This window comes from Canis aureus, chromosome 2, assembly GCF_053574225.1.
Source record: "Canis aureus isolate CA01 chromosome 2, VMU_Caureus_v.1.0, whole genome shotgun sequence".
Lineage (NCBI taxonomy): Eukaryota > Metazoa > Chordata > Mammalia > Carnivora > Canidae > Canis > Canis aureus.
The window spans coordinates 84765095-84782648 of NC_135612.1; the positions used below are offsets into that span (position 1 = coordinate 84765095).

General features: G+C 40.5%; 1 protein-coding gene, 1 long non-coding RNA gene and 1 pseudogene across 5 annotated transcripts in view; 2 read left to right on the forward strand and 1 right to left on the reverse strand.

Annotated features, from left to right (window-relative positions):
* TBC1D19 (TBC1 domain family member 19) overlaps positions 1-17554 on the reverse strand; it is a 141564-nt gene that overhangs the window by 43666 nt on the left and 80344 nt on the right. For all 4 annotated transcript variants that reach the window (XM_077880422.1, XM_077880420.1, XM_077880424.1 and 1 more), the window contains 2 exons: positions 17320-17394; positions 13474-13536 (listed from right to left, as the gene is read on the reverse strand). In XM_077880422.1, coding sequence (XP_077736548.1) covers positions 13474-13536; positions 17320-17394 — 138 coding nt within the window. The remainder of the gene's footprint in view (positions 1-13473; positions 13537-17319; positions 17395-17554) is intronic.
* Positions 706-9135, forward strand: LOC144302921 (uncharacterized). The gene is made up of 2 exons (XR_013369914.1): positions 706-978; positions 6878-9135. It is a non-coding gene; the product is annotated as an uncharacterized LOC144302921 (long non-coding RNA).
* On the forward strand, positions 2541-6858 carry LOC144302913 (small ubiquitin-related modifier 2 pseudogene; annotated as a pseudogene).

A 17554-nucleotide genomic window follows, 5' to 3' on the forward strand; every position in this document is an offset into this window, starting at 1 on the left:
AAGGATGTGCTTGAGGTAGAAAGGAATGCAAGGAACTTGAGGACAGAAACAATCAGGTCGGTTAGAATACGTCATGGTCAGGACAGAGGTAAACAGTGGGCTGGAGAGGAGCCAGGTCTGGAGAGTCATGGAGGGTCCAGGCCTCAATGGATTTTGGTCTTTGGGTTTTAATCACTCAGGTGGCATGAACGGACTGCTGTTTTTAAAAGACCACGCTGGGTAATCAGATAAGAAAGAGAAATAAAAGACATCCGAATAGGCAGAAAAGAGAAAAAAGTAAATTGTCTTTATTGGAGAGGATACTAAGACAAGGGAAACCAAAGGAGCCCCATAAGTAAAAAAGTTGGTTTCTTTTGCCCTTTGCTTCTTTCCCGAACGGCTTCTCTTCTTGCTAGGAGCTGTACCTCCGCCCTCCACATGCCTTCATGTATGTCCTCCTTGTAAGGGACGGAGAGTTAATGATTTCTTTGGAGTCTTCCAGCACAACAGATATCATCTAAGGAATGACCAGGTGAGGCCATCATGTGCATATTTCAGACCACTGTCACCAAACACTTTAACACTAAGACCTCTGGCTCTAGGGAATAAGTGACTATGACGGACACCTGGGCGCTGTCCTTGTTTTGACCAGTTCCTGAATGCCTGAGAAGACACGTGTGCCGACCACAATGTCAATAAAAACCCCAGACCCCAAGCAAAGGCTCCCTTGTTTCCTTTCTAAAGCTCCTAGGCACTCCATCTGATCTGCTCCTTTTCTCTCTCTACTCCGTCAATAGACTGCTTTCACCTCCTGCTGGCTCGTCTTTGACTTCTATCCTGTGTGAAGCCAAGGATCCTCTTGGCTGGTCCTGTGGGACCTCCTCTGGGTCCTCAGACCCAGCTTGCCTGCATCATCTTGGCGACCACAAAGGGAACCTCAGAGGAACAGCGGTATCCCCAAATTGAGTCTTCGAAGCCCAACTTGGGTTTTGGGAACCGGTAAGTTCCTCCTCTGGGAAACAGAGCTGGTTTAATGCTGACAGAATTTTTGCCATTCTCCAGGGAGGAAGAGAAACTGGGAAAACTGGTCTGTTAACCTGCTCTTCCTACTCCCCACTCTCTCTGTGCTCTGAAGCTCTTTTTACTCTGGCTTCAAGGCTGTGAGTTGTCATGAGAGATTGAGTCACTCAACTCTGAAGAGAAAGGACACTTGTTCCTTCCTGCTGAAAGGTGTTCTTAGGCAACTAAGGACCGAGGGAAGTGTCAGAGATTATTTGAGACAGGTATGGCCATGGTATTAATTTTTGGCTCACCCAGGGATCCACAAAGAGGAGTTGATCATCCAGTGCTCAGAGCCCCCACGGTGGTTTTAGACTGCCACCAGGAGAAACTGAGATGATAAGTGGGGAAGATAGGCACCACTGGTGACTGGAAGTTCTCCCCGTACACGTGGTGCATTTGATTCACCACATGCTTTCCCTAGAAGAGAGTCTGGACTTCTCTCTTTCTCTCTCTCTCTCTCCCACTGCCAAGTGGATGTCTCATGGCAATTCATGGAATTCTACTGGGGATCCTGTTGAGGATCAAAACTCTTAGAATAAAGAATGGTACCGGTGCCCCCAGATGCACTGGGTTTTCAGGTTACAGGGATGAGACACCCAGCAGGCTGGTCACTGCCAGGTGGAGGTCTTCTTGTTGGATGAGCGGGGAGAACTGTGGCAAGCCAACATGGCATCTTTTGTATCCTTTTGCTCACTATGCCAGATTCTATTACTCTGCTACACCTATTTCTACCTCTCTGAATTCTTGCCTTTTTCACCCTTTACATTGTTCATCTGCCATTGAGCAATTACATTTTCTGACCATAGTATTCAGCATTAGCAGGTTTCCCTATCCTTGAGAGATTACCTTTCCTTTTGGTTTCTAAGAAACTCCATGACTTCTATCTGATTCATGTGGCTGGGGCCACTGTGGCCAATGACTGTCTCCTCTGCCTTAGATCTCTGACATCCTGAACAATTATCTAGAATCTTATCCTCTCTTTGCCCCGATCTGACTCCTTGCTTACAGTCTTAAATGGGGGCAACAATGAGCATTCCAATGGATTCCCATTTGTTACACAATTGGCACAATTTATGTTGGAGAAGTTGAAAAAGCAGCAGCTAATATTCTATTGTAGTGAGAAGGACAAGTTTACCCAAAATAAATGTCATGCCCAACTTTTGGTCACAACATCAAGGAACTCACCATTTCAGGATTATACATGGAAGCCCGTGAGGCTGAAGTCTGGCAAAGCCAGACTAGAGTCCCTGGCATACAAAATGCTGGGTCCCAATCAATGTGCATTCTGTAAGATGGATGGCCACTGGAAAAAGGATCGTCTTCATCTCCGGGGAGGTGGGTCCAGGCCCAAAAACGTTTGCTGGCCAAAGTTACATAGAACTGAAGGGACCTGAGCTCTCCTATGGCTCTTCCTGGACATCTCAATATAGCATACCAGGAGCCTCGGGTGATCTCTGATGGGGCAAGTAAGGAAATTGAATTTTTATTGGACACAGGAACCGCTTACTCTGTCCTGTCCCAGCAAAATGGGCTTCTATCCCAGCACTCTTGTACAGATACTGGAATAGATGGATTGCCATAGGTGACACAATTTGTCTACTAGCTGGTGGCATGGGCTGTCTCTTGCTTTCACATAGCTTTCTCCTGACACCTAAATGCCCTACTCCCTTACTGGGGAGCAACTTACGTGCTAAGCCACAAACTACCATCCAAATAGGACTGACAGACTCACATGTAGAGAAAACAAACTTTATAATGGTAATGAGCCTAGACAAGCAAGTGGGAAATACCATTTATGTGCCAGCCAGTATACTGTTCCATATTGCAATCAGAATAATGCCCAATGTATGGGAAACAGAAGTTCCTCCGAGAGCTGATAGTATTTCACCCATTGTTATCTACCTAAGCCCACACGTATTCTTGAAAAAGCCAATATCCTATAAAACCAGAGACCCAAAAAGGTATTCGAACCCTAGTTTAGAAATTTTTGAACTATAGATTATTAACTCCTTGTCATTCACCCTGCAATATCCCCCATTCTACCAGTTAAGAAGCCAAATGGGGACCTACTGTTTTATCCAGGATCTGAGAGCAACTACTGAGGCAGTGAACCCTATTCATCTTATAGTCCCTAACCCTTATACTACACTGATACAAGATCTTCCAGGTGCAAACGAGTTTATGGTATGAGATGTAAAGGATGCTTTCTTCTGCAAACCAGAACATCCTGACTCCCCATATCTTTTTGCTTTTGAATGGACTGACCCTGATACTAGTGAGACCTCCCAGCTCACCTGGACCTGGATGGTGCTGCCTCAGGGATTCCAAGACAGCTCACATTTGTTTGGGAATGCTTTAAAAAGGGAATGAGGGGATTTAAAACTGATTAATAGAACTTCAATATGTGGGTGATATATTGACTGCAAGGCCAACAAAAGAGGATTCTGATGACAATACAATCCTCACCCTTAACTTTTTAGGGACAGTGGGGGTAGAGAGTGTCTCCCCAGAAAGCCCAGACTTCTAAAGAGAAGGTCCAATATATCTACACTATATCCTCACTTCAAGGGCACAGGCATTGGCCCAGGACAGAAAATCGGCCACATGAATATTTTAGTACCACAAGCAAAAAGGCAATTAAGAACCTTCTTAATTAAGCATGGTAGGCTTTTGTCACATTTGGATTCTAGGGTGTAGCCTTATGGCCAAACCCCTTTATAAAGCATTACAAGGGAGTGATTTAGAACCCCTGGGATGGAATAATGACTGTTACCAAGCCTACAAAGGTCTGAAAGAAAAACTGAGCACTCCTCCTGTCTTGGGGCTCCCAAACCTGGAAAAACCCTTCACCTCATCTGTGTGAGAAAGGAGAAGAATAGCCTTAGGGGTCCCAACTCAAAAATTCAGACCTGTTCCTAGACCAGTCGCTTATTTCTCCAGTTAGATCTGGTAGCAGAAGGATGGCCATGATGTTTACAAGCAGTGGTTGTGACTGCCCCGCTGGTAAAGCTAATAAATTTACGACATTATCTGGATGTCATGATCCCACATCAAGTCCAAGGGGTTTTAGTGACCAAAGGGCATGAATGGTTAACAGAAGAGAAATTACTGATGTATCAAGACCTCCTCGACACCCCTGATGTAACTAATCCTCTAGGTGTGTAGAGATTTAAAACGAGCACCTCTATTACCTGATGAAGGCAAGCAGGGGCTTCCAATCCACTCCTGCATGGACACTGTACAGCAAATATATTCTAGTAGGCCTGATTTAAAGGATGGACCGCTACCCAATCCAGAGGCTGAATGGTTGACGGATGGAAGTAGCTTTACGCACGAGGGAACCAGAAAAATCAGATATGCTATTGTCAGCCTACAAGATATAACTGAAGCAAAAGCTTTGCCTTCCCATACTTCATCACAAAGGCCAAATCAGTAACTTTAATCTGAGCACTACAACTAGGTAAAGGGTTAAAGCTAAATATATATACTGATTCTAAATATGGCTTCTTAATATTTCATGCCCATGCAGCCATTTGTAGAGACTGGGTATTATTTAATTCCAAAAGCTCTCCTATAAAACATAAAGAGAAAATCTGAACATTATTGGAAATTGTACAGCTTCAGTGGAAGGTGGCAGTTTTACAGAGTAAAGGACACTAAAAAGACCAAACCACAACAAGTAAAGGAAACAATTTTGCTGACAGAGTAGCAAAAGTGGTGGCAAAGGATAAGGAGCTTGCTACACAGGTTTTAGCCTCCAGAAGGTCCTCTGTCAGAAGTAAGCCCAAACTATACTTGGAGGCTCAATGGGCCTCTCAAAAGGGATCTGAAATCGACTGGGATGGTATATATTAAATAATATATATGTACTCCCCAAGGCATTGCAATGGAAAATAATTAAGCCTTCTTCTGCCACTCCTGGTGCTGCTTGTGTGCTCACTTAGTGCGGACCTGGCACCTCCTTGGTGAAGTGGTGGCTGAGGAGACTCCGGCGCTCGCCATGGCCGAGGGAAAGCCCAAGGAAGAAGTCATGACTGAGAACAATGAACATATTCATTTGAAGGTGGCAGGGCAGGATGGTTCTGTGGTGTACTTTAAGATTAAGAAGCATACACTACTTAGCAAGCTGATGAAAGCCTACTGTGAGCGACAGGGACTGGCAGTGACGCAGGTCAGATTCCGATTTGATGGGCACCCAATCAAGGGGACAGACACGCCGGCACTGCTGGAGATGCAGGATGAAGACATAATTGATGTGTTCCAGCAGCAGACAGGAGGCCTCTTCTAAGAAGGGAACCCGCCACTCTACTCCAGGACTCTTGCTCCCAAGACATTCTCAATTGCAACCTGGATGCACCACACTGACTACTACACGATAGTTTTCTCTACTGTTCAGTCTTCCCCTTCCCCATTCCCTTGGCAGACATAAAGTAACTATACATGTGTATGGGCACATTGCACTTTTTTAAAAAACTAAACGGCCAATGTATGTTTTGTTTGACATCAAATAGAAATGGGCTGGGGGGGAAATACTGGTTCTGTGAGAATATCCCCCCTTTCCATTCGTGGCATGCTCAGTTAGCTCTTCTCTTTATATTCCAGCAAGTTCTGCTATCACGGTTTAACAAGAAAAGGACAACATAAAAATCTTTGCATATCTTGACTGGGGAATTTTAGCATTTTTCATTTATCATAGTAAGACTAAGGCCAATTTTATTACTTTTTTATATGTAGCCATTACATGTAAGGTGATCTGTCTTTAAGTAGGGATAAATCACTCTAAAGGAAATGAATCCTAGATAGTTTTCAAGTCAAGCGTCTTGTTTAAATAAACTTGTTTAAAATGAAAAAAAAAAAAAAAAGAAAAGAAAATAATTAAGCAAATACACGATTCCACTCACTTTGGTAGAGACACTATGGAAAATCTATTGCAGCAAGTATTCAGAGGAAAGAATCTAACCAAAACCATATGAGAAGTTACCAGAGCATGTGATATTTGTGTTAGAGATGACCAGGATCTCTCTCCCTATGCCTTCCCTCTTAATTATGCCAGTGAAACAAAGAGGCACTTACCATGGGGAACACTGGCAAATTGACTTCACTCAAATACCATCTTATTTGGGATAGAAGTATCTGCTGCTTTATATGGATACATTTACATGGTGGGTAAAGGCCTTCCCTATAGGACAGACAGGGCTTTAGAGGTTTCTAAGATCATGTTAAAGGAAGTCATACCTAGGTTTGTACTTCTCTGGAGTCTGCAAAGTGATAATGGACTCTCTTTCACTGCTAAAATAACAATTACCAGTGACCTTAGGGATCTGCTATCAACTCCATGCCTTACAGAGGCCTCAAACTTCAGGAAAAGTGGACAAAATGAACTATATCTTTAAACAAACTTTGACAAAACTGTCAAGGAACTCCTGAAACATGGTATAAGATGTTACTGATTGCTTTACTAAGAATAAGAGTGGCTCCAACGGGGAGTCTTAAACTGAGCCCCTTTGATATATAGGAGATCTTTTCTCACTGCAACTTTATGGTTTGCTGAGGATACCAATCAAATTTTAAAATAGGTTACTAGTCTGGGTAACATTAGTCTCTCCAAAAGCATGGACATAAAATACTTCTAAACCCTAGTCTGTGCCAATAACCATTAGGGAGCAAGGTATTATTGAAAACATGGAAAAAGGGGTCACCTGAAGACCAGCTGGAACCAAGGTGGGAAGGGCCTAATCAACTTTTACTCAGCATCCCCATAGCAGTAAAACTTAAAGGTATCTTTAGCTCGGTTCACTTGTCCAGAATCAAACCTATCTCTCCTGAGTCTCTGCAGGAGCCAACTCTGATGCTGCCTCCAAGGGAAGAAGGGGACACATATGCCTGTGAGCCTGTGAACAATTTAAACTATCTTTTCAAGAAAATACCTGCTGCAGTGTCTACCCGAAGCTCCTGGAACCCACCCATACCTGCGACCCTGAGGAAAAGCCTAAAGTTGCTGCACTAAAGGACCAATAAGTAAGGCTCGATGACGCTTTTTAAACCTTTCATTTTTCTGAATTTACTCTTATCTTACCTATCCCTAGGAAAAGCAAATAGCCCCAATTTATTTTTGCAATGGGCTCAACACTACGCTGAGAGTTTACAGAAAAGTTCCTGCTGGATTTGTGGCCTCCTCCCTTTGTCCAGCAGCTCAGGCCTCCCGTGGTGGGTTTCTCCTTTACAAGGCACAGACTGGCATTATTTACACCAATATATAAAAGATATGGTAATCCAGCCAAATACAAGCATATATAGGGACATCTCTATCACTAACAGCAATGTCTCTCATTGGCCCATGGTAAATGCTACCTGGAATTCTCCAGGCCACAGAAAACCTTTCTCCTTCCTCCAGACTGCCAAAATCATGACTGAATTCGCCAACTCTAAGATTCAAAGTAAGAAAGCACTGTGGGGAATAAGTAAGACTAGTAATATGAGATATACTGAGGATGGTTATTTTCAAGTATGGGACGAATTTATGTGGCTTACTCCTACCATAGGCCAATTAAATCAGAAAGCTCTTTTATGCTGGGAGCAAAGAAATCATACCTATGACGCCTGGCCTAATAGCACCCGTGAATTAGGATGGCTCTCCTCAAGAGCTTGTAACCATATCATTATTTTACAAGCAACTGACTGGTTTGCTACTGATTGGATAAGACGACCAAGCATCAGATGGTTAGCACCCAATGGAACTCAATGGCTATGTGGTACAAATTTGTGGCCGTGGCTACCCCCTGGATGGATAGGACGTTGTACCCTGGGCTTTCCCTGGATGCAAGGGAAATTGCGTAAAGAAATATCTATGCCTGCAAATTATCCCCATCTACTGCATCGCTGGACGCGGTCAGTCTTCCACTGGTATGATCACCTGGTAGGTCTTTTCCTGCCCCAACTGGGAATAGAAGACATAATCTGGCACGTAGAGGCCCTCGCAAACTATACCACACACGCTCTTAATGATACTATGCATGCGCTCGTCCTCTTAAATTCTGAAGTTGCATTGATGAGAAAGGCTGTATTACAGAATAGGATGGCCTTAGACATAATAACAGCAGCTCAAGGAGGAACCTGTGCTATCATTAAGACTGAATGTTGTGTATATATCCCAGATAACTCAGCTAACGTATCTGAACTTTTAACAGACATGCATACCCAAATTGAAGCAATGTCTGACTCCTCTGGTTCCCTCAATGATTGGATTTCTTCCTGGTACGGCGGAAATGGGTGGTCTTGGTGGAAAAAGCTTCTTTTACTAATAGTAACAGTAGTTACACTAGGGCTGCTGCTTTGCTGTGGGAGCTTTTGCTGTTGCGTATTCTGCATAAATATGTCAGAAAAATTATCAGAACAAGTATTCTCTGGGAGGCGTTCTATTCTTAGGATTAGGCCTGAAGAACATCTCTGATAATCCACAAGTAGGAGCCCTTCACTTCATTGGGATTTTTATATGACTCAGTAGGCAAGGTCTACAATCCCTCTCAGCCTGAAGAAGCTACAGAAGATGAGACCTTCGCCCTTCAACACCTTGTAAGAAAAAGGAGGATAAAAATCCCATAGCAGGGAATGAGACCGGGAAACCAAAGGGACCCCATTAAAAAAAAAAAAAAAAAAAAAAAGTTGCTTTTTGCCCTTTGCTTCTTTTCCAGCTTCTATACTTGATAGGACCTACACCCCTGACCTACACGTGCCTTGATGTATGTTCTCCTTGTAAGGGACAAAGAATTAATGATTTCTTTGGAGTCTTCCAGCACAATAGATAACATCTAAGGAGTGACCAGGAGAGGGCATTATGTGCATATTACAGAGCACTGTCACTAAACACCTTGACATCAAGACCTCCTGGCTCCAGGGAATAAGTGACTTCTGGACCCTGTCATCATTCTGACCAGTTCCTGGATGCCTGAGAAGACACATGTACCAGACCACAATTGTTAATAAAAACCTCAGACCCCAAGCAAAGACTCCCTCTTTTCCTTTCTGAATCACTCAGACACTCTTTATGTATCTGCTCTCTCTATATACCTTCAATAAACTCTGCTTTCACTTCTTGCTGGCTCGTGTTTTATTTCCATCCTGTGTAAAGCCAAGGAGGACCCCTCTTTGCTGGTCCAGTGGGACCCCCTCTGAGTCCTCAGACCCAGCCTGCCTGCATCAATATTATATACATAAAAAATCCTAAAGACTCCACCAAAAAGCTGCTAGAACTAACTAACCAACCAATTTAGTAAAGTTGTAGGCTACAAAACCAACATACAGAAAACAGATGCATTTTTATACACTAAAAACAGCTGAAAAAAAAAAAAAAAGAAAGAAAGAAAACAATTCCATTCACAATAACATCCCAAAGAATAAGACACTAAGGAATAAAATTAACCAAGGAGTTGAAAGGTCTATACACTGATAAGTCTAAGACTTTGATGAAAGAAATTGAAGACACAAATGGAAAAAATATCCCCATTCACAGATCAGAAGAAATAACATTGTTGAAACGTCCATATGACCGAAACCCACCTACAGATTCAATGCAATCCCTATCAAAATTCCTATGGCAGGGGATCCCTGGGTGGCGCAGCGGTTTGGCGCCTGCCTTTGGCCCAGGGCGCGATCCTGGAGACCCGGGATCGAATCCCACGTCGGGCTCCCGGTGCATGGAGCCTGCTTCTCCCTCTGCCTCTCTTTCTCTCTCTCTCTCTCTCTCTCTGTGACTATCATAAATAAATAAAAAATTTAAAAAAAAAATTCCTATGGCATTTTTCATAAAAATAGAAAAACTGATCCTAAAACTTGTGTAAAAACACGAAGGACCCTGATTAGTTAAAGCAATCTTGAGAAAGAATAAAGCCAGAGGAATTACACTTCCTGATTTCAAACTATACTTCAAAGCTACTACACTCAAAACCATATGGTATTGGCATAAAAATACACGCACAGACCAATGGAATAGAATTAAGAGCACAGAAGTAAACCCTTGCATATACAGTCAACTCATATTAAACAAGGGAGTCAAGAATGCTCAATGCAGAAAGGATAGTATTTTATTTTTTAAAGATCTTATTTATTTATTCATGAGAGACACGGAGAGAGAGGCAGAGACACAGGCAGAGGGAGAAGCAGGCTCCCTATGGGGAGCCTGATGCGAGACTCAATCCCAGGACCCCAGGATCACACCCCGAGCCAAAGGCAGATGATCAACCACTGAACCACCCAGGTGCCCCCGAAAGGATAGTATTTCAATAAATGGTGCTGGGAATAATCACATGCAGAAAAATGGAATTGGTCTCCTATTTTACATTGGTCACAAAAGTGACCTTAAAGTGGATTAAAGATTTAAATTTAAGACCTGAATTGTAAAACGCCTAGAAGGAAGCATAGAGAAAATCTCCCTGACATTGGTCTTGGCAGTGTTTTCCTGGATATGATGCCCAAAGCACAAGGGACAAAAGCAAAAATAAATGAGACTACATCAAACATGAGTTTGCTTGTTTATTTGTTTACTGGGTGGAATATTTTATCAAAGTTCATTTGTCTCATAGTGTGAAACCTCTCAGAGGGTGCAGCTTTGTGTATACAGTCACTCCTCCATAGCACAAGTTTTATCAGGGCTCTCTCGGTCTCTGTCTCTGACCTCTCTGCTAAGCTTTCTGCCCCAGTATCACAACCAGATGTTAGGCTCCACTAACCACCAGGGGATTGCTCTACTATTTTCAACAACCTTCTCAGGCATTAGTTGTACCACAGTTTGATCCAATTAAATTCTGAATCTTTTACAGAAGTTATTTTTGAGGCCAGTCTTTGAAATTTGTTACTGCCCTGCAAGATAGTTCTTTCCCAGTTGGTTCTTTCTCTGGTCTCTCTGTAAACTAGTAGTTTGTGGCTTAGCTTGTTACTCTTATGAAGCTAATGGTCTCCTCTTAATTGTCTATCATTAAAATCTCCATTTTTTTTTAAAGATTTTATTTATTTATTCATGAGAGACACAGAGAGAAAGAGAGGCAGAGACACAGGCAGAGGGAGAAACAGGCTCCATGCAGGGAGCCCGACGTGGGACTCGATCCCAGGACTCCAGGATCACGCCCTGGGCTGAAGGCAGGCACAAACCGCTGAGCCACCCCGGGATCCCTAAAATCTCCATTGTTTTTAGAGAAGTCCATTAGGCTTGAACTTTCCCACACTCCATTTAAAGTCAGTTCTTTGTGGACAGCTTCACGAGTCTCTGATGTCACTGGGCAAAATCTCTGAGTCACTGCTCTGGAGCTAGGTGTAGGGACAGTGGCCCACTTCTGATTTGTGAGAAGGGCACTGCTTGGGGACAGTAACCTCTGGTGTTCTTGGCTTGCCTCTCCCAGTGAGCAAACTGGGGTGAGTGCAATGGGGCCCTGGTATTCTCAGCCTATTGAGAGCAGTAGAGCGTTTGGGCCCTGGCCTGTGCATGGAGGTTAGGTAAAGAAGGGAGCTTCTGACTTCCTGGCAGCAATATTCTGGAATTTAGCATCTGCAACAAAGAGCTAAAGGATATGAGAAATACTGTCTACCTACACCTTCTGTAGAGCTACTATAGCCCTTGACTGGAAGCTAGAGAGAAAGGGAACCCCATCTTCTTGGTCACACTCAAATGAACTGAAGCTTCTGTCTTAACTGATCTAGGGCTGATGGGAGGGAGACATGGCTCAAGTGCCACAGACTGTTCTTACTGGGATTTAGTAGCTGCTTGTAAATAGTGTCTTTTTTTCTGACTTGATATATACCTTAGGACCATTTTCAGATACTCTAAATGGTGTTGTTTTAAAAATAATTTTCACCAGTTATGGATTTTTCTGCTGGGAATAGTTCCATGCTACCATTCCAAAAGTGATAATATCTATTCAACTTTCTTAAGTTTAGAAGTCATCAGTAAAATAACATTAATATCTAAATGAAATATTAACTTTACCTGTATATTAAAAATCTTACTGATTCTAACACCTAAACACTGGAGTATACACTGGTGACGTATGTAAATAAACTTTCAGATTTTTGTAGTTTCTAAATTTTAATTAATAACTGACTTTACATTAAAAATGGAATTTTAAATCTTTATTGTTTTTTAAAATAAAAAACTAATCATATATGTGAAATTATTAAAATCCTCTTAAATTTATTTCTAGGGTTATTTCAAAATTTAATTTATAAATAAAGTCTTCGGGTTTCAGTTCTTCGAATAAATGACATATTAAACCTTGAGAGAATCTTTTTTAAGTCTATCTTTTTCTTAAAAAACAGATACAGGGATCCCTGGGTGGCGCAGCGGTTTAGCGACTGCCTTTGGCCCAGGGCGCGATCCTGGAGACCCGGGATCGAATCCCACGTCGGGCCCCCGGTGCATGGAGCCTGCTTCTCCCTCTGCCTATGTCTCTGCCTCTGTGTGTGTGTGTGTGTGTGTGTGTGTGTGACTATCATAAATAAATAAAAATTAAAAAAACAAAAAACAAAAAACCAGATATATACTACCACCTCTATTACCAACAGAAATCTGCTAATCCAAACAGCTGGAACTGATTTATATTAATCAAGCTGAAATTACTAAGCGGAAACTAGATATTTTCGCCATGACATTTATATTGACACTCAAAATCAAATTATTAATAAATATATGTGATCTTTTAAGATTTTTTTTCATTTTTTCTTAAAGATTTTATTTATTCATTCATGAGAGACAAACACAGAGAGAGGCAGAGACACAGGCAGAGGGAAAAGCAGGCTCCATGCAGGAAGCCTGATGTGGGACTTGATCCCAGGACCCCGGGATCATGGCCTGGGCCGACGGCAGACGCTCAACCACTGAACCTCCCAGGCATCCCGATCTTTTAAGATTTAAAAAGAATATCATCTAGGGAGTTCAAGATAAATTACATATTTTTTATTCATGACAAGCTGTTTTAATTTTAGTAGATATGAAAGAGTCTTAAGTAGGGACCTAAATATCTACATCAGCAAATGAAATGATCAAAAGAATAATCAAGACTCCTCAAACTGATTTCAAAACATTTAATTATTTATTCAATACTTTTAATAGAAAAGGGTCATGCAAAATGTTTTTTCTAAACATCTTGGGATGGCTTAAGTATGAGTTTCACACCCACTTTAAGAATCTGTGCCTATACCTCTCCTGGTCATAGCAAATATTACCAAAAGAAACAGTCCAAACACTCATTTGAGAACTCTTGTTCTCCCACCCAATTCCACATAGGAAAAAAAGTTAACCTTATTCTAAACTTAGAATATTTGATAAAAAAGCAAACATGGCTTAGATTTCAGGAGGATTCAGTTAAAAACAGAGTTATCTCCTAAAGTATGCTGGGTTAGAGCACTTAAAACAAGCACATTATATATTTTGATTTTTCAACTTACCTGATATAAATAATCTTCAAATACAAAATAATAATCATCATTGCTTGCTGTCAACTTCACATCCTATAATTAAAGGTAGAGAGTATTGAAAAGAACCTAAAGAAATATGTCTATAGTACTAGGACATAAATGCATTGTTGAGAACTAATACAATAATTTTACTCATAGATGATTATAAATGCCTCAATTAGATTTCATCACTGCTATAAATTTATTTGACTAATATATGTGACACATTATTGGACCTCAAATTGTTCACAACTTTTTAGGTTCCATTAGTAATTCCCTATTATTTATTTTAATTTTTATCTTCTTTTAATCTAATATTTAAGTGTTTTACAGTTGGATAAGCAGATGCAATCATAATATCCAGAAGAAACCATAATAAGTCAGCCCAAATTACTGTTTCTTTTTTTTTTTTTTTTTAATTTTTTATTTATTTATGATAGTCACAGAGAGAGAGGCAGAGACACAGGCAGAGGGAGAAGCAGGCTCCATGCACCGGGAGCCCGACGTGGGATTCGATCCCGGGTCTCCAGGATCGCGCCCTGGGCCAAAGACAGGCGCTAAACCGCTGCGCCACCCAGGGATCCCCAAATTACTGTTTCAAATCACCCTCTACTGTTCAAGTCCACATTCTTGCTACTTCCCTGAAACACCAAACATCTTCCATACCTTTGTGATTATTCACTTGTAAGTCATTGGTCATTGCATATTACCCAACAAACAATTGTTTATCTTCAAGAATTCTATAATCTTACCGGCAAGGATACATACATAGTAGAAATACAAAAACAATCAGAAATACTGAAGAAATCCAAGATAATATTGCTCAATCTAAAAATTTCCCAACCAGGCTGTGGAGCTAACTGGCAGTCAAGGAAGGATAACATGAATCATGGATGATTCTAGAGTAGTGAATGTGTGCAAAGTCTAGAAAAACTTAAAGACACTAAAATTAAGAGAAAAGAAAGGGGTCAGTCTTCTAATCAGAAGATAATATGGATAGAGGTAGAGAACATGCATTCTCAATAGAGATGATACTACCTACCTCTAAGAGGGTGAGAATTAGTTCTTGGAGGCCAAAAAATTTTACATATTACAATGGTTTATAGACTTCCAAATCTTATTTTTGGTGTTTAGGGTTTTTTTATACTAGAGAAAAACTGATTTTTCTCTTCAGGGAGGTAATGAAGAAAAAGCTGAGAACCACTGGCATAAACTGTCAGGTCATAGTAAGTGGTATAAAACTGTAGAAAGTGTGGATACAGGGCAACCTTGGGGGGTTGGGGAATACAATCCAGAGAGAACATTTAATAATTTAGCTTAGGGTTTGATGATATTCTAAATTTAGTATTGGCTTGTTCCATCCATTCCTTTAAGCACTAACATAATTCTACTTTATTTTCAGTTAAATTAAAAATTAGTCGCCACAGGGAGCTATAATGAAACTTCAAATAATTTTTTAAAATGCCCATTCCCTCAAAAGCTGACTTTAATAATGTTTGGAGTTGCTCCAAAAAGATCAGCGAAGCTCAATATACAAGTTGGGAACAACCAGAGATAGATAGCTTCCTAAAAATACTCATGCTGTGGACAGTCAGGATTGATTCTATTAAAACTTACATTCAATTTTTCAGGTACAAACTGTTTATCTCTTTCTTTACTGATTCAAACTGAAATTCATTTTGGCAGCAAAGAGAATTCTCATGCTAGCCCTCCCGACTTTGTGAATTACTTCTCTTGTGAGTCTTCTTTGATTTGAATAGAAAAAGAGGTTGAAAAGTCTTAAAGCCCAAAACATCCCTTTTGCTGGTGCTAAAATAATCCTCTGGGCATGACTATTTGACCTTAAAGTTAACAATAGTACCTGTGATCCAAATCTATGTAAAATTTCTGAGAGGGTCAAGACTTTGCTTCTTGTAGAGAATAGTGATTTTTATAAAAAGTATGGTTGTGAAGTCAGATTACCTACATCAAATTGTGACTTTGCTATTTAATATGGGAATTTAACTAATTTCTCTTTACTTCAGTTCCCTCCTCTGTAAAATGGTAAAGTAATAGTACTTCCTATTTTGCTATAACACATGTCAGTATGTGGCTGATGGGTAAGGGAATGGTAGGGAAGGTTATCTATTATAACATGGAAATTGTGTGGGTTCACATGCAACTTTTAATCAGCGTGCTGAAATTATAGGTAGAATTACAACCTTCAGCAAGAAAGGAAAAATGCCTTCAGCTCACCTGCTGCACAGGCATCAGCCCTTATAATTGTATTTCAAGAAAATTAAGAATGAATGATTCTAGGGCACCTGGGTAGCTCAGTGGTTGAGTGTCTGCCTTTGGCTCAGGGTGTGATCCCAGGGTCCTAGAATCAAGTCTTGTATCAGGCTCCCTGTGGTAGGGGTAAATAAATAAAATCTTAAAAAAATAAAAAATAAAAAATAAGGGCAGCCCAGGTGGCTCAGCGGTTTAGTGCCTGCCTTTGGCCCAGGGCGTGATCCTGGGGTCCCGGGATGGAGTCCCACATCAGGCTTCCTGCATAGAGCCTGCTTCTTCCTCTGACTGTGTCTCTAGAGGCCTCTCTCTCTCTCTGTGTCACTCATGAATAAATAAATAAAAATCTTTAAAAAAAAGAATGACTGTAGGAGGCGATCGCTCTCCAGGCAGGCACACCCTGGCCCCAGCACATCTCTTAGTTCCTGTACTTTCTCTTGGTGGCCCAGTACACCACTTCAATCTGCAGTCTTTTAGCATTCTATTTTATTATATTTGTACATTTTTTTTATTTGTACATTTTTAATAGCTCCTGTAGGAGCAGCCCGCTGGAGCTGTCCCATTCATCTTCCAAACTATCAATAATTGTTGGTTAATACTCTGTTTAAAAAGTTGCAAAAAGTATCCGAACCCTATTTTCCCTATCAGCTCTAGTATCTTTAATGTATGATTTTACAGAATGTAAGGCTTTTTCCTAAGAAAAAGATCATTTATCTATAAATGATATCTAAATGCTGGTATCTGCTACTCTTCAGGTGGCTTTCAGGATCAAGGACAATCTATGTAAAGAGTTTGGAACACTATATGGCACAGCAGACAGTCATTAAATGCTAGTAGTAGTTATTATTAACCTTGGTCATGCTTTACCCATAAAAATCTTTAGGTCCCCAATGTGTAATTTTCTCTCTCCCATTTCTGAGACCTGAAAATAATATGCCTTCTCTATCTTACAAGTCCTTAATTTAAAATCCAAGTCTTTTAAATGGCCCAATTATTAATCCAGAATTGGTCGTATCCTCTCTCATGCTTATACCATTTACATGTCAACCCTCAACTCAGTATCAGATGCCTGGAGACAAAATCTCAATGTATCCCTATCATAAAACTTGAGATGTACTTAACCATGTCTAGAAACTATAAAAGATAAAAAATGAATTCAATACAAGAAAATGAAATAGGCCCTAAGGAATCATGATACAAATAAGATAAAAATATTAGTCTGATTTTGGCTGTGAAAAATATAGTCTGGTTTTTCTTAGTTGCATTTTTATTCGGTTTATGTGGAAAACTTGAATATATAGGAACACAAAATGTTTATCATTCTTTTAATAAAAAAACAGGAGTACCAGGAAAGGATCATGAGGACAGCTTCAAAGGGAAGGAGGACAGTATTGACTGAAGACTACAAATCTTGAAGATGAACCTTAACTTTACAAGTACAACCAATGATCGCTTACAATTATTTTTCAAGGTTAACATGTGTTATACAAAGTACAGGCCCGTGTTAAAAGACTCTCGATAGTTTAATGATATTACTGAAATGAAAAAACTATGTACACCTTTACTTACTTTATAGATTAGACTGTCCACCAAAAGGTCATGTTGTATCACATTTGTCTTAAGCTGCTCATAATACAAGATATCCTAGATTAAAAGTAAAACAAACAAACAAAATTTAAGGTCAATCACATTAATAAAGTCAGCCTCAAATTTTAATATATAATCATCATTAATAGTATTATAAACATTCTGAAGACTTCATTTTACTCACTATTACATCCTCCATGCCTCGCCAATAGTAGAT